We start from the raw sequence: 17,941 nt of genomic DNA on the forward strand, positions 1-17,941 counted from the left end.
AGACAGTGGAGTGATTGATGGTGCTCTAGAGGCCTCAGCTTCCCCCCATCCTCCTCCCTGGGGTCCCACTATCAGATTGTGTGTGTGTGTGTGTGTGTGTGTGTGTGTCTGTGATTTTATTATCTGTGGAACGTAACTTCTAGTGGTGACTAAAACCCACTCCAACCCCCATAAACATAACTCATATTCCCTGGTAAAAATCAAAAAAATAAATTTCTAATTATACATTTATCCTATATTCCAAGTTAATATTATCACAATTTCTTTTAGTGAAGTATTAATATGTCGTCTTCAATTGAGTCCATTTGCAGTCACCCCAATATCATATAAGTGGCGAGGCTGGAGTGTTGCTAGGTCTGGTCTCCGTGGTAACCAAGGCTCAGACCTCCTTGGGGCAGGAAGGCCCCCCATGGCCATGAACTAACACACACACACACACACACACACACACACACACACACACACACACACACACACACACACACTTACATTCACCAGCCACCTATTGGAGCCACTCAAACACATATGTACACACGCATACACGCACTAAAACACACACTTTGTTAGGTGCGTAGATTGGAGTTTGAACAAAGGTCACGGCCAAAGCCAGGCTGCCCAGATGACCTCTGACCCAAAGAAACGCCCCCTCCCCAATGTGCAGTCTGTCACAGTCCTTGGACGGGCCGGCAGCCTGAGCGTGTGCTGCTGAAGACCCGAACGCGATCGCTAAGACAACGGGTCCAAACGGATGAGGGAAACGGAAGATTTAAAGCAGAAAGTCCTCACATGCCAGAAGTTAGGGCAAATCTTTTCCTGAAATATGACAGAAATGATGAGTCGATCAAAAACAATCAAAATAACTGGCAGTTAGTTTTCTGTTGGTCGACCAATCATTAATCAAATAAGCGTCTCAGCTGTAAATCCAGCTATTCATCCAAAGACATTGTGCATTTGAGTTTTTTAAGACAGCAATGTGCCCAAGTTTATGTACGCGTATTGTCCTCATAGTAAATATATAAACGTATCTATGTATGTATTTTAGGACAGAAGTATAAAGATGTCTCTGTCTATCAGAGAGCACCTTCAGCGCCAGATACACTTGTGAGTGTCTATCCAGCAGTATATTGGGCTGTTGTAAATCACCACATAAAGTATTTATAAGGTTAAACTTGGGAACTCTGGTGCCGTTAGCTTTTGAATTAGTGAACTCGGACCAAGGGAGAGGGGGGGGATCAGGGGTCTGCCTCATCCCCTCCTCTGGAGCTGGAGCTTATTCGTTTGTCTGAAATAGAGAATCAAGAGTGCCACCTTGTGGTTAGTTCGTCCTACTATCACAGCAGCACTTTGGCTCTCTCAGATTTGAAAATCTATGCAACATTTCTGCTGAAAGATGCTATTCTGCTTCCTTGAGATCATTCCTCGATGTCAGATTTTCACAAATTTAGCAGCTTCTTGGTCACGTAGTCCTTGTGGGCGGGCCTCTGATAGTGGCTCATACCGAGGTGACGTGCAATGTTCCACTTTGACGCCACATCTATTCGTCACATGAAGAGATTGGCGTGGCTCTCCGTGGTGCATTCGCTGTGTGCAGCCTACAGTGTGGGTTGGTCAGCTACTGTGACAGAGGTGTTCCTTCCACTCGGGTTAGAACGGAGCTGTGGCTGGCAAAGGATGTCTCACATCCTCACATCGTTGGTGCCGACCTCCCTCGACGGACCACCTGAACTCCCACTGATGTACTCGCTGACAACAAGCTCGCGGTCTCACGTGGACGACCGAGGAGAGTCATGACTCATGGGAGACGAAACAGACCACGGCAGCTTGTTAAAACAGCCTGCAGTTCAGGAAAAACTCTGCTTATGGTTGAGCTTGTGAAGCCACACTGGGTCACGAATGTATCACACACTCTTCGGTCAGAATGTCAAGCCTACTGTTTTTTTTTCTCTTGCGTGTGTGAGTGAGCACGTGTGTGTGTGTGTGTGTGTGTGTGTGTGTGTGTGTGTGTGTGTGTGCGTGCGTGTGAGCGGCTGTTTCCAGCCATGCCATCAGTTTCCGTCGGCACCCGCCATCCCCCTCTTTTTCACCTTGTCTATCTCTTCGATCTTCTCGCTCACTCACTCTCCCACTCTCTAACCTCTGGCGTGTCCCCCTTTCCTTCTCTTTTTTCTTTTGTCTTGTGTTTCTCTCTCTTCTGTGCCGAAGTTCCTACTCTTTTGAGGCTTACTTCCTGTTGTGTTGCAGGATGTGGGGAGGAGGTGGGGCTTGGGGGGTGTGGACTAGAGAGAGAGAGAGAGAGAGAGTCATTCTCTCAACCATATGATTTAATACACTCCTCCTTTTATTTTGAGAGAGAGTTTTTCTTTACGTAGCGTGCACACACGTTCTCCCACAGACACAGATATGACCAAGACAGCAGCAATAGCAGCAAAGGACTTCTTCAGTATGTGGTTGCCAGGTGAGTGACTGTCTGTGCAGGCTTCTATCTGCTGGCCTTCATTTACCAAGACCAATTAAGCTGTGTGTGTGTGTGTGCGTGTGTGTGTGTGTGTGTGTGTGTGTGTGTGAGACAGAAAGAGACCTGTGTCTATGCTGTTGATTAAAGCCACTGGGTCTAACAAGCTCTGCTAATTAGAGAACATCAAAGAGCAAGAGGAGGTGGTAGGAAGAGAAATGATGGATGGATGATGGATGGATGGATGAGTGGACGGATGGGTGGACGCCTGTCGCAGGCAGAAGGAAAGGTCAGACACCTCGCCAGCCCATAGCAAGCCTCTGCGTGTGTTAGAATCTGTGTTTATGTGGGAAAAAGGAAAAAACATTAGAAAAGTTGTTCTAAATGTCTTGTGAAAGGTAAACCAGGGTTGCAGCTGGGATTTTTGAATATTGGTATTTATTTTTATTTTACATCATAAAACACTTTTTCTATTCATTATCTAGCACTGCAGCAATTTTGTGTTCAGGTTATAGATGTTTAACCCCTTGACACCGGGGTTAACTTTCTGTGTGTGTGTGTGTGTGGGTGTGTGTGTGTGTGTGTGTGTGCGTGTGTGTCAGAGATGTTGGAATGTTACACTGATTGTTGTTTTGTCCCCTTTCAAATTAAACTGTGTGTCAATTAATTAAAAACACATTTAAAATGCGCTCGGATACAAAGATACTTGTTTAAAAAAAAAAAAAAAGAACAAAGATCATCAAAAGAGGAAATGCCCTAAATAACTGTCATTCTCAGTATATAAAAATGTGTAAAACGTTTCTTTTTGTAAAAGGACGGGACTCTTCGTGGCCTTCCTTTGGTGGTCGACGTAGCAGACAGAGTCTCAGTTGACCGACAGCGAGACTCAGCGAAAAGCACAGCAGGCTGTCAGCTTGCTCACCTATTTCCAGAAATACATTTTTAAATGTCAATTAGCTCATATCATTTAAGGCCTTTGATGTCCTCATTTGATTCTTGAAAAATGCTGATGTTTATGAAGTGATTCATGGGTTAACGATCCCAGAGTCACATCTCAACCTGATGCGGTCACAGCTGTGACCTTTGGTACGTTTGTTCTGACCCGAGTGACACTGATCAACAAGAATACAGCGCAATGCAAATAAAACAAAGTTACTAGTACAACAAGTTCATTCAAAACAAACTTGTTATTGTTATTATTCATTTTGATTAGTTCAAAATGATGGGGCATTTTCTACCATTAGTTAGGTTGATTAAACAGTACTGCAGTTGTGCTAATTTATGCCAGAATTATATGTGAATAAATAAGTAATTTCCCTAATTTAAAATATTTTTGATATAGTCTCCATGCCGCCTGCATTTACAACCTCACTCAAGTGCTCAAAGTGCATCAATGCAGGGAAAAAATAGATATTTCTCATCACCGTCAATGATGATCAGTCTGAGAACTGAGGTTGTCATTGACAACGGCATTCCTTGTTTCCTTCTTCAATTCTGTCTTCACCCACTTCATCTTTTTTTTTTCTTCAGCTCCTCATTTCATTCTCAAATTGTGACGTCTTATGTCTCACGTGCAGAGGCTGGATGGACGATTCTTTGACGCTCAGTTTTAAATGGGAAATATCTATTTGCAATCAAAATCGTTACCCCATCGGAGAGTCTTGCTTTTTTAAATCCGTAGTTAATGTGTGTGATGAATTTAGTTCCCAGACACCCGCATAGACGCTGGGGTTGTGTCCTGAATCAGGAAGTACGGGTGATTGTTGGTGGTGGGTCTGGGGGGGTTTGGGGGGGGGGGGGCTTTGGGGTAGTTACAGCAGAGTTTCATCTCCGCCAAAATACCCAGAGGAAAATAACACAGACCAGACTGAGCACAGTTGTTCCTTGTTCATTTTCTATTGCATCATTTATTTATGACAGGATTATACCGCAACACATTTGCTCTGTTTAAGACAGCTCTGGTCTCAATGGGTCAACGTTAAACCCTGAGCTTTGCTGTAAGATTATTATAACATCTTAACGAGGGACGAAATAGGCATAGTAATCTAACCTTGTTCTTTGAAAAATGCTTCTTAACACTTCTGTAAATTACATTTTGACCACGTATATATGGACAAACCAGGAGCCACTGCCTCTTATTCACAAACGTATTTAAACAAATTCGAAAACATTTAATAATCATTGCCATCATGTAACTCTGCTCCGTGTCAAGTACAATTAGTAGTGTGTGTGCAGCAGTGTGTTGTAAAAGAGAGGGCAGGTTTTCAGAAGATAGAGTGAAAGAGAGGGAGAGAGCAAGCTAATATTAATAGCCTCGCTGACAGTAAGTGTTGGGTTTAGCACTCTGTGTTCAACCCGGTACAAGGGGAAGTCGGGAGGGGAAGTGAGAAAAAGACACAGCATCTTGATATACTGTCCCACTACTGTATTACTGACCACATTATCCACCACGCTACTGTCTGTAGGCCATTTTGAACCATGAATCAATACACACCTTCCCCGGGTGTCCTGCGAGCGGGCAGGACAGTACAAGAGGCGACACTTTGGTAACTTCACATTACAGCTGTTTTATGAGCTGGACAATCATTTTATATAGTGCATGGTGCAAATATTGTATACTGCACGTATTGAGCGCAATGTTGTCCACTGCAGTGACACAAAATACACAGTTTTGTGTTACAATTTGTCAAAGACTTAAATGTGTGAATTGAGAGGAAGACATTTGACGTGTGTGTGTGTGTGTGTGTGTGCGTGTGTTTCCGTGTACTGACCCCAAGTTATAACCAATGTCGTGGCAGATTAGAGATTGTCTAACTCAGAGACACTTCCCTCTTCCCCTAAAGACTCTACAAGTGAATGTATTTTGAATCAATAAGTGGCTCATTGTATCTATAAATTCTTGTCTTTATAAAGATTGGAATGGACTGATCATTCAGTCTTTTAAAAGTGGCACCAGGTCAGTGATGGTCAGTGGAGCAGTCCTCCATGTGTCACTGCTGCCCCCCGATGGTTAAAACCGGGCTTGACCACTTGCTTGTTGAAATTGCACTAGTTTAAATAAAAGTATTTAATGTGTTGTATGGATAGAATCTGAGCACTTCACATATGGGGAAATTAAAATGTGCTTTAGTGTCATTCAGCGCCTTCTCGTCTGCAACGTGAGAAACAACAGGATGAAGAGAGGAGAGATAAAGTGGAGACGAAAGGGCGAAAGGGGAGAGAGAAAAAGGAGGAGGGAGACTGAGAGTTTATTATGCAGGTGGCAGATATAATTAGTTGGTCGTTGGGCAGATTTGCATGTTTTCACAAAAAGGAAGTAGCTGTGTGTGTGTGTGTGTGTGTGTGTGTGTGTGTGTGTGTGTGTGTGTGTGTGTGCGCGCCCGCGTGTGTGCGTGTGTGAGAAAGAGGGAGAGCGAGAGTGAGAGCAAGAGAGCTTGTCAGCGAAGGGGGGGGGGGGGGGGGACAAGAGAGAAAAGAAGGTTTCAAATGGACACAACAAAAAGAAGTCTTTCAGTTTGTGGTTTCAGACAAATAAAAAGTTCTGTAGTGAGTTGGTGCCATTGTGTGAATAATAAAACACAACTACGACGCACACTGTACAGACATCTAAACCACAAATCCCCCCCCCCCCCCACACACACACACACACACATACACACACACACCCACAACTCTTCCCCATCTTTCCCACAATCGGTGCCAAAATGCTCCACTCCTTTCGTGATGGGTACATTTAAAGACTTAGATTTCTCGCCCCCCTCCTTTCACCCCTGTTGCCAAAGGGACCGTCCCAATACAGTATCAGAAGTGCTGTGACAACACACACAAAGTGATGACACACAAAGTGTTGAGTTGCTCCCACGTACACACCTCGAGGTAAATTTAGAACAAGCTAACACCTCAGGTCAACCTACTCTTTTGTGCAACCGCTAATTGGAAAGAATGAATGAATGTGGGCGGGATTCGACTCGTGAATGATTCAGCCACATTGTTTGTTGTACAGTGTGTGGGCCTGACCTGAAAACACTCCAACCTATCGAAAACCGACGCCCTGGACATCCTCGTTCCCATTTCGTCATCGAGATTCTGATCACCTGCTTGGACAACGTGTTCCGCTTCTCTCTGCATCTATTTCTCTGACACAGATTTAAGAATGAGCCTCGCTGACTTATTTATCGGTGTGTCTTCTTCCTGTTACAGATATCAGGATGTCAAAGGCTGTAGAGGTCGAGAAAATAGGGGCTGACTCACCGTTGGACGGCACAGGTAAGATGTGCTGCTGTTAGTGGCAAACAAATGTACAAAGCACATACATATAGTGTATATAAAAGTGATACATACATGATATTGTATTGTCTATACGTTGAGCTCAACACGTGATGACTTTCTCACTTTTTCCTTCCCCTCCCACACAGATTCAGAGCGGAGTGGGCCTGAATCAAATCACCAGGTACGTCTGACTCCTTTGCTCATAACCATCATCTCACACGTCTTTCACCCACGTAATTAATGCAAAAAAAAGGCTTTTTACACTCCTTTCGTCTATATGATATCAGAGCCTGAGATGTCATCTTGAAAAGCTTGTTTTGTCCTATTTACAGAACAAAATCCAAACATATTCAATTGACAATGAAATAAAACAGAGAATAGCAACAACTCCTCACATTTAAGCATAAACCTAGTTGGAAATATATATATATATATATTAAAACAATTTTAAAAAATCTGCTATTTCTTTTTGCAAATAAAATAGCTATCATTAAATATGATGCATTTTGGCAGTAATGAATTGTTTACATGTTGTACTACCTCGTTATTTGCAATCGCCTTAATCGTTTCAAGTGGTGATTGTCAAAATAAATGTTATTTAATTAATATGAGGTCTGTTTTGTCTCCTCCAGGCTCACTCAATGAAATACAATCCCTTTCCCCTTTCACCGACCCTGAGCAGCAGCAAGGTGTGTGCGTATGCATGTGTGTGTGTGTGTGTGTCGATGTTACCGAACTGCCAGTGCATGTCTGTGCATATGTCTGGACTTGTGTTTGTGCATCTTTTGTGTTTTAACCTCCAACAATGGGTTTATAGACAGTATAGCTGCCTCAGCTTTGTATTCATTGTATCATATTCAATTGTTCTTTTGTCGCGTCCTAAATGTAAACATCACTGGGAGTATGATGGCCCTCTCCCTGCACGAAGTGCATTGAGAATCGAAATATATCTAGAATGCTCCAACTTTCACTGAAAGGTTGAATTGACCTAATTTGCATATGCAAATTAGTAAGCTGGAAGAGTGCCCTCTGCCAGTTCAAACATGCCAGATCCCGGGACTAAAGATGATCCCTTTGAGACAAACTAGTGGACTCTCATTGCCTGAGTCGGACGAGACACGCATTGCTCATCAGTTTACTTGTGACAGATTATAAGCAATCCTCTTAAATTACTCAGAATTTAAACAGCCGACGCTTTCTATCATGATCTTGAATAGCCAGGTAAGCTTATGTGGTTGTATGTTTCTAATGAACCTTTTTGACCAGTTCTAAGTTCTGGGACATGGTAGTTACCTGCTTTGTGTTTTTATTTATATTAGCTCAGGCACGCTTTTAACATGTTACAATTCATGCTGGAAAGGAGAGGTGTAATTAAGCTTTAACCATTTTCCACCCTGTTTTCTGTCTTCCACACAGAATAAGATGGAGGAATGTGGTGAGATGTCCCCGGCTCTTCCTCTCTCTCACGCCCCGACCCCCTCACAGACGGCCCTGCAACATACACAGCTCATGCTGACCGGCTCCCAACTAGCAGGGGTGAGACAGACTTACATGACATGCACACAGACACACACTTTGCTTTGCTTTTACCTTGCTTGCTTCTCTTGTGCTGCTTTTTGAACACTTTATTTCCTTCTTTATCTCCCTCTGTCCATTTTCTCTCTTCTCTCCTCTCCTCTCCTCTCTTCTCCTTTCCTATCCTCGCCCTCTTCGCTAGTTGGCAGCTTTGTTGCCAGCCCAGCAGCAGCTGTTGCTGCAGCAGGCTCAGGCGCAGCTCCTGGCTGCAGCTGTGCAGCAGTCCAGTGCAGCCCACGCTGCTCATGCTGCCCACGCAGCCGCCCAAGCCAATCAGCAAGCTCAGGCAGCCGCAGCAGCAAATCAGCAAGCCCAGCAGCAGCAGGCGGGACAAACAGGGCAGCAGGCCCAGTCGCAGTCCCTGGGACAGGGACAGAGCACACAGGAACAGACAGCCCAGGGTGTCCCTGTCCCGCCTCCTCCACCCCAGCTCACCCTCTCCCAGCCAATCCAACTCACCGCCCAGGTACTGACTGCCAATCCAAGCTTCTTCCTGGTGAGCGACTTGATTGAGGAACCAGTATCAAGCCATGGAACAATTTGTTTTGCATATCTATTCTATATTTCATGATTCACAGTTTCCATCTTGCATACAAATACACACATTTTCCATTTCTGGTCTCCTACGTTCTACAATAGCAACGTTTCTCCTCCCACTTTTATGTGTTCTCCAAATTTGCTGACGGAGAAAGCTAACAGCACCTTTTTGTGTCTATTTCTCATAAAGTCATACATCCGTGTTCTCTCTCTCTAATCTGTCCATCATTCTCTCTTGACTGAACAGGACATCCAGCAGCTGCTGCAGCTTCAGCAGTTGGTGTTGGTGCCCGGCCACTCGCTCTCGTCCTCTGCCCAGTTCCTCCTCCCACAGGCGCAGCAGGGCCAGCAAGGTGGGCAGGCCTCTCACTGGGACAGCGTTCTGTGTTATTGGCAGAAATAAGCTGTTAACATAAATTCTGTTTTTATTTGATTTTTTTTGTTACAATTAATGGTGATTATTTGTGTGTTTTCTTTCCCCTCAGGACTCTTATCGCCACCAAATCTCATTTCGCTACCTCAGCAAAACCAAGGGAGCCTGCTGTCTGCTTCAAATAGAATGGGACTCCAAGCACATGTATGAGGAAACTCTCAAAGCTTTAGGAAAACCAGCCTCGGCAACAGCAATAAACTAACGCTTCTGTCTCTCTCTGTCTTCCCTCTCGTTCTCACTTTCTTTCCTCCGACGTCGTACCCGCCACAGCGAGATAAGTGCATGGAGGTGAGCGGTGTGACCACGGTGCCCTCAGTGACCTCTCACCCCGAGGAGCCGAGTGACCTGGAGGAGCTGGAACAGTTCGCCCGCACTTTCAAACAGAGACGCATCAAACTGGGATTCACACAGGTAGGGAGAGACACCTACTGTGTATGTGTGCATGGGGAGGTTACATGAGCAGGTTCTTAGTCTTTGATGTATTTTCACTGCACTTCTTTTATCCGTCCACCAGGGAGATGTTGGTTTGGCCATGGGGAAGCTGTATGGCAACGACTTCAGTCAGACCACGATCTCTCGCTTTGAAGCCCTCAACCTGAGCTTCAAGAACATGTGCAAGCTGAAGCCACTGCTGGAGAAGTGGCTCATTGATGCAGGTGAGCTCTCATCAAACGGTACTTTACATAAGAGACGAACGTGCTTGTAGAGTCATACACTCATCTGTTTTTATGTCGCTCCCCTTCATCAGAGACCATGTCCATAGACTGTACCTTGCCCAGCCCCAGCTCCCTGTCCTCTTCTTCTATGGGCTTTGACGGGCTTCCTGGTCGCCGCCGAAAGAAGAGAACCAGCATCGAGACGAATGTACGCGTGGGCCTGGAACGCGCATTCATGACGGTAGGGCAATTAACCTGATTATTTCATTAAATGAAGAAATATTTGAATTCATACATTTTTTAAGTGTTTTATGAGTTGTTTAGTCCTTATTTTTCCGCTGAGCTTTTAAATATCAGTGCTCTTTGTGTTGATATTAGACATCATGTGGCTGAAATGATCTGAATTCCTGTCGCTCCCTTCCTGCAGAACCAGAAGCCTACCTCAGAGGAGATCTTAATGATCGCAGAGCAGCTCACCATGGAGAAGGAGGTGATCCGGGTCTGGTTCTGCAACCGCCGACAGAAAGAAAAACGCATCAATCCCTCCAGTGCCACCCCTCCCCTGCCCAGCCAGCCCCCGACTGCCCCACCAGCGCACAAACCACCCTGCTACAGCCCTCACATGGTATATATCCAATCGATGAATATTTAGTGATAAACAAACCCTGTTTTTCAGCTGTCTGTAGTTTCAGAACCCTGAATCTGACTTTTTTTTCTTCTGTCTGCCAGATGTCCAGCCAGCTGTCGCAGGCCGTGACCAGTCTCAGCACAACAGTGACCACCATGTCCCCCGTCTGCCACCAGACTTCCAGCCTCACCTCCACCCACCCCTCTCTCAGCTCCGCATCCTCCCCGGTGACTCCTCCTCCTCGCAGCACGGCCAGCCCAGCCACTCCCAGCCACAGCACACTCAACCTTAACACAGGGTAAGAGATCAGGACCCGTTCACAATACACCACCTGGGATCCCCCCCATCAGTCACTTGACAGCAGTTATGGTCTTGGCAACTTTGGGGTTTCCACTTACCTTTAGGGTTTTGTGTTCTCCAAAGTAAAACTAATAAGTCAGAAACTGGAAAATCTGGTTACGCTGCCGTGGGGCTTCCAGTTCCCTCATCTCTAGAATAGGTTTATTAAACGGCTTAATCTTCATCACGCCTTTAGCTTAGTGGTGGTGATGTTGAAGTCATGTGACCGTGTTGTAGTTAGTTTACAGCCATACGTTAGCTTTATGGTGTTCATTTGTAGGGTTTATCTTCCTGATGGACTGGAAATATCTCAGAAATATGTCATCCCTAATACACTCTACATATTAGGTCGGCAGCAAACATTTCATGATGGCTATTGAGAGAAGGATATTGCAAAACCTGATTAAGTCAAATAATTCATTTAAAGTACAATATTTTGTATAGCTTTCACAACTGAATACATTTAGGCAAATTTTTTAAGTGCCACTACACAGACATTTTCCATAAACATGCTCACCACAAATACTGTACCGCACCATCCTCGGTTCACCTGCAGTTTGTAGATTGTTTGGGCACACGCAAACACACACACACACACTCTTATATCCCAACATGCCGTTGGGTACCACTGCTTCCCCTGTGCTGCAGTGAACTCTAACCCTGTGTGTGTTTGTTTATGTGTGTGGTTCTTATGTTCACAGCTTATGGCGTATGGGTAAAAAGAACGGTGACGTGTCTAACTACATCACCGATTTTGCTGCAAACTTGAGGTGAATGCGAACGAGACACAGACGTGTCGACGACGCGGCACGACACCGTTTAGTTCGGTGCAGAATGCCGTGTTCTCGTAGTGAATTACTTCCAAGATAAATGCATAGTTGATGAGAGTGTTGATGTTATATATACAAGATGTTCTGTTTCTTCTGCATTTCTAACCTCTTGTTTACTTCTGTGCAGCTAAGTGTCTGCAATCTTCGACTCTTTATCTGTGCAGGGCTGCATTTGCCCTTCGCTTGTCCTTCCTGCTAAACCTGCTTTTTTTTCTCACCTTTTCTCCTGTCTGTCTGGGTTCGTATATATGCTTGGACATATATGGTGCTGCGTGTGTGTGTGTGTGTGTGTGTGTGTGTGTGTGTGTTTGTGTGTGTGACACAATAGGAACACTGTGATGGGAGTTAACACAGGGATGAACCAAGGCCTCCTCGGTAACAATCCCCTGGCCACTATCCAAGGTGTGTGTGTGTGAGAAAAAGAAATAGGTTTATTTCAGGAGAGTGAAAAAAAGAGAAAGCTTAGCATCAGCAGCACTGATAAACATAATATAATTTAGAGGTCAAGCCTGAGGTGGTGTACTTTATTATTTCATTACTGGGAAAATCTCAGGGTCACAGAATACATAACAAATACGCAGAGAGTATATTATCTGGCAATACATTCTCCTCCTCTACTCTCTCACTTATACACTCCCACACACACACATAAATGCTCAAAGTCAGACACATACTGTACACGACGCATCTCATCTCACACACCTTCCCACACTTGAGAACAACACATGAATAGCACAAGAAAACAGAGAAGAACTGACCACCAAACAATCTAGACCACCGTCAGCAGAGATCATGGGAGACGTATTAAAAACAGCAGTGTGATGATGAGTAATACAGTCATGCATAGTGGGTGAATCAAATCGTGCTGGTAGACTGCAGACTGGGGACGCAGATGAATAGGCAGCCGAGGGCGTTTGCACATCCACAGCTGAGGCAGAGATTGTTATAGAGAGGAAGAATGACTTGTTTCTTATAATGTTACCATCAACATCCATGACTCCATCCCATCCAGTGTGTGAGTGTGTGTGGCAATTATTACGTTAATGCGTGGGCTATGTCTTTGTGTGTCCGTCTGTGCTGTCTCACTCACCTTTAGCTTTTCATCTTTTCATTTCATCATCGGTCAAATGTGTTGAAATTCACCATGAAACATTTTAATGTACTTTATTTGGGGGTGTTCACCGCGTTTATTTGAGGTTTTCAGTTTTAACTATCAACTTTGAATATCAGAACATCTGGGTCACAGAGCAAGAGCTTCATTTTAGACTTTATTTTTTTGGGGTGGGGGGGTTCGGCTGTAGCTCATGGGGGAGAGTGGTCGCCCCGTTAACTACAAGGTACCCGGTTCAATCCCCGCTCTCCTCATAGTTGCATATCGAAGTGTCCTTGAGCAAGCACTGAACCATCAGTTGCTCCCCGGGAGCTTCACTGCAGCCCACTGCTCCTTAATAACCAAGGAGGGGTCAAATGTAGAGAAGAATTTCCCCACGGGGATCAATAAAAGTGTACATTTATTTTCTTTCTATTTAACATCACGATGATGCTAAACACTCACACACCAAGAGATCGATCACTGAGGAGGCAGAAATAAACTACAATGCAGTGCAGCCACAAAACATTTTGAGTAGTATGGATGCTTTTTCTCCAATGGAAAAACACAAATCTGTTTTGCTGTTGCTATGCAATCACGAACATTATTAGGCTGCTTCACATGTAGCATTTTGTGTATGAAAGAAGCGCTGCATGAAGCACTGTTCACGGCCAATCATCGACCATGTTTCCATAATAACAGACCACTCATGTCAGCTTACCTGTTGTTGTGGTTTATCTGATCCCACAAGATTATCTTGGTACAGATATTAAACAATATTCAGGTATTTTCTATTGGCATAGTGCTGGAATTGTATATATATTGTTGCTTTTGTTTTTTTATTCCCCCAAAATCCCCAGCAGGTGCTCTTTTTTTAATAGAGACACCGCACTCTGAGTACCTTGAGGCCGCGCCCTGAGCTTCCATTTAAAAAGGGTGGTGACGGTTATTTCCACCTAATTCTGCTGAATTCAACAAGTTCAGGCACTTTCTCTTGCTCGGCTGTGTCGGAAATTATTGACTAAAGTAAAGGCAGATGAGCAAACAACAATGATTAAAAAGTACTTACTAATAACAAATAATAAGGTGTTGTTTTGGAAGCGTCTGAAGGAAGATTTCAAGTTCCCATAATTAACCTTAGAAGGAGGTGAACAAGGAGCCAGCCGCCAGAAATAAAAGTGTGAATGTTGTGAAATGATTGGTTAGGTTTAGGAAACAAAAGTACTTAAATAAGGGTGAAAAAAATATTATGATTTCTGTTTAAAGGATGAAGTAACGCTGCCTGCGACATAACGCTGCGACATAACGCTGCCTGCGATAACGCTGCCTGCGACATAATGCTGCCTGCGATAACGCTGCCTGCGACATAATGCTGCCTGCGACATAATGCTGCCTGCGACATAACGCTGCCTGCGATAACGCTGCCTGCGACATAATGCTGCCTGCGACATAACGCTGCCTGCGACATAACGCTGCCTGCGACATAACGCTGCCTGCGATAACGCTGCCTGCGACATAATGCTGCCTGCGACATAACGCTGCCTGCGACATAACGCTGCCTGCGATAACGCTGCCTGCGACATAACGCTGCCTGCGACATAACGCTGCCTGCGACATAACGCTGCCTGCGACATAACGCTGCCTGCGATAACGCTGCCTGCGACATAATGCTGCCTGCGACATAATGCTGCCTGCGACATAACGCTGCGACATAACGCTGCGACATAACGCTGCCTGCGACATAATGCTGCCTGCGACATAACGCTGCCTGCGACATAACGCTGCCTGCGATAACGCTGCCTGCGACATAATGCTGCCTGCGACATAACGCTGCCTGCGACATAACGCTGCCTGCGACATAACGCAGCCTGCGATAACGCTGCCTGCGATAACGCTGCCTGCGACATAATGCTGCCTGGGACATAATGCTGCCTGCGACATAACGCTGCGACATAACGCTGCGACATAACGCTGCCTGCGACATAACGCTGCCTGCGACATAATGCTGCCTGCGACATAATGCTGCCTGCGACATAACGCTGCCTGCGACATAATGCTGCCTGCGACATAATGCTGCCTGCGACATAACGCTGCGACATAACGCTGCGACATAATGCTGCCTGCGACATAACGCTGCCTGCGACATAATGCTGCCTGCGACATAATGCTGCCTGCGACATAACGCTGCCTGCGACATAACGCTGCCTGCGATAACGCTGCCTGCGATAACGCTGCCTGCGACATAATGCTGCCTGCGACATAACGCTGCCTGCGACATAACGCTGCCTGCGACATAACGCTGCCTGCGACATAACGCTGCCTGCGATAACGCTGCCTGCGACATAACGCTGCCTGCGACATAACGCTGCCTGCGACATAACGCTGCCTGCGACATAACGCTGCCTGCGACATAACGCTGCCTGCGACATAATGCTGCCTGCGACATAACGCTGCGACATAACGCTGCCTGCGAGATAACGCTGCCTGCGATAACGCTGCCTGCGACATAATGCTGCCTGCGACATAACGCTGCCTGCGACATAACGCTGCCTGCGATAACGCTGCCTGCGACGTAACGCTGCCTGCGACGTAACGACGTCTGCGACGTAACAACGTCTGCGACGTAACAACGTCTGCGACGTAACGCTGTCTGCGACGTAACTCTGCCTGCAACCTAACTCTGTAACACTGCAACCTAACTCTGTAACGCTGCAATGTAACTAGCATAAATGAATAACAACCACCCTTAGCAGACTGTCTTGCGTAACGCTACAAAACTCACCAAGCATAAAGTCAGCGTTTTGTGCTATTCCGTTAATCTTTTTCTCTTCTTTCTCCCTCCCTCAGCCCTAGCAGCCAGTGGTGGCCAGCTGCCTCTTTCCAGTCTTGAGGGGGCCGCCAAGATGATGCTGGGGGTCTCTGGGGGCCAGGGAGGGTGTCTCCCCTCCTCCCTCTTCCTCAACCACCCAGCCTTCCTCCACTTGGGCCAGAACCCCGGCGCTGGACTGATCAGTGCTGCCCTAGCCAAAGCCTCCCAGGCCTCCCCCTTCCTCTCTGCCAGCAGCATAAGCCCCACCCCCTGTTCCCCCTCCCCCTGCTCTAGCCCCGCCTCTTCCTGCTCCTCCAGTGAAATGGCACACAGCCCGCCCTCTCTGGGCGGAGCCAAGATTGAGTGACCGCGCCAAGGGCCAATCAGAGAGGAGGAGGAAGGAGGAAACGAAAACCTCGCCTTTCACACCAAAGCTATCTCTTTCTCTCTCTTGCGCTCTTCTTCCGTTATTTTTTTCGCAATGTCTCTCTCTCTCTTTCTCTCCCAGTCTTTCGATGCCAAAAATACACAGAATGAAAGAGGAGAGAGGGAGGGAAAAGAAGTGAAATAGGGGAGAAGGGGGGGGGGGGGGAATGGGGAAGATTAAAACCAAAAATATTTATCTATCCAAATTGATGGAGAGGAGGCAACGTGGGACCTTTTTGTCAATAACCCGTGATATCAACATGGCACCTCTCCACTCTGTCTCTCTGAAGGAAAACACACCAATGACTCTTTAGCAAAGAGATGGAAGAGACGGCAGAGAAGCATGTCAAAGTGCATAAACCAAAAATGACAAAAGATAACTTTACTATGTGACAAAGGAATGGCGGCAAGGACAACAAAAATGGAGCGGAGAACTGTGCTTACGTTTTCCCTTTTTTAATTATTTAGAAAAGCTGCAGGTCTGAAGGAAGAGTAGGGAGGATGAGTTTAAACCAAAAATGTACCTGAGGAGGAGGCGGAGGAGGAATACACAATGACAAAAAAAAGACAAAAAAAAACGACAACCATACCAAAATCCCAAATACCAAAAACCAAAAATACGGAAAGAAAAGCTTTATTCAAAGGACGTGTAAATACTGAAGCTATCCAGGACCAGGACTCAACTGCTACTGCTTCTCACACACAACCACACACACATCCAGAGCCAATCCATCCTATCATCGACTCATCCTGTCTGTGTCAGCCCATGTGTCTCATATAGGTTTTCATGCCAAATATACTGAATCATTTTGTAAAAGATTGTTACCGAACCAGTCAGAAGCTTGTGTATGAATGATTGCCACTGTATCTTCATGTCTCTTTACCTCTGGTTCTAAGAGCATAGGATAGCTTTCCTCTCCCCTTGTTATTTCACAATTCATTGACAGAGGTTTGTTATTCAGTATTTGTTTTTTACTCTTTGAGAAGTACAGTTTGGATTAGTTTTTTAATTATTTATTAGAATCATTTCATACTCCAACTCCTATTTATTGTTGCAGCTTTCTTTTTTTAGCGCTAGCTTCTGGGGTTCAAATCATCATCAGTGTCATCATCATTGTCTTCATCGTATGCATTTTTGTCATCAATGTGCATTTTGTTTTTCTTTTTTAACGTGACTATTCTGCAGGAGCAGAGAGGACGCAGGTGAAAAGATGCTCACCAAGTGCCACAGATCCGAAATAGAGTTGGCACGCCGCGATCTGATTTCAAGGTGTGAATGAATTTATTAAGACCTGAACAAGGGACATGTTGTGCTCTTAATCAGACCACTCTTTCCTCACATTATCAGTGACTCCATGGCTAAAGGAACATGCCCCGGAAAACTTCACATATTGAAAATGGCGCTTGTTAAGAGTGGCGACCATTTTGAAAGTATGAAATAGGGCTGTGATTGGAGATTTAAAGTAATAACCGTTGAGACTGAAGGCTAAATAAGTCAATAAAGCCAAGTTTAGTCACAGCCGGCTCTCATTCCTGCCTCCTCAATCAGCATAGATGCCCCGACACCTGTCTGTCTAGACATGTTTACTGATATTTGTCTGTTTCCATCATCACTCCATCGATCACACTTCACTGTCATTTTCCACCTCAGACTGCCATTAATTCTCAAATGGAAACCAAAGCATTCTCAAGGCTGGGCCGTTCTTGAAGAACCTCAGCCAAGACATATGAACACAATAAAGACTCAGAGGGGCTGAGGACAGGACGTAAGCCCCCTGGTATAATACCCTCCACCTTGCCCGTCCAAAAACCCACGGGGGAAGCTTTATTTAGGGAACTGATCCTTTACTCTGAACCCCCAGAAAGAAGGGTACACTGGGACAGGGCAAAAAGAGGG

The 17,941-nt window shown here is 45.4% G+C and overlaps 1 protein-coding gene across 3 annotated transcripts; it reads left to right on the top strand.

The window, feature by feature from the left end:
- Window positions 1–2,305: 2,305 nt before the first annotated feature.
- Window positions 2,306–16,185, top strand: pou2f2a (POU class 2 homeobox 2a). 3 transcript variants are annotated; one of them, XM_034553808.1, is made up of 15 exons: window positions 2,306–2,455; window positions 6,653–6,718; window positions 6,868–6,902; window positions 7,354–7,410; window positions 8,138–8,257; window positions 9,081–9,186; window positions 9,319–9,410; window positions 9,537–9,677; window positions 9,781–9,922; window positions 10,015–10,163; window positions 10,350–10,547; window positions 10,652–10,848; window positions 11,591–11,659; window positions 12,048–12,121; window positions 15,657–16,185. In XM_034553808.1, the coding sequence occupies exons 1-15, from the start codon at window positions 2,401–2,403 to the stop codon at window positions 15,983–15,985; spliced, it is 1,830 nt and encodes a 609-aa protein (XP_034409699.1). In that variant the 5' UTR covers window positions 2,306–2,400; the 3' UTR covers window positions 15,986–16,185. The 3 variants fall into 3 exon arrangements, with proteins under 3 accessions (XP_034409699.1, XP_034409697.1, XP_034409698.1); XM_034553806.1 differs by lacking the exon at window positions 12,048–12,121 and having other exon boundaries at window positions 15,657–15,814; XM_034553807.1 differs by lacking the exons at window positions 11,591–11,659; window positions 12,048–12,121 and having other exon boundaries at window positions 15,657–15,814.
- The last annotated feature ends 1,756 nt before the right edge of the window (window positions 16,186–17,941 follow it).

Source organism: Cyclopterus lumpus, chromosome 16, assembly GCF_009769545.1.
Source record: "Cyclopterus lumpus isolate fCycLum1 chromosome 16, fCycLum1.pri, whole genome shotgun sequence".
In the NCBI taxonomy this organism is placed as follows: Eukaryota; Metazoa; Chordata; class Actinopteri; order Perciformes; family Cyclopteridae; genus Cyclopterus; species Cyclopterus lumpus.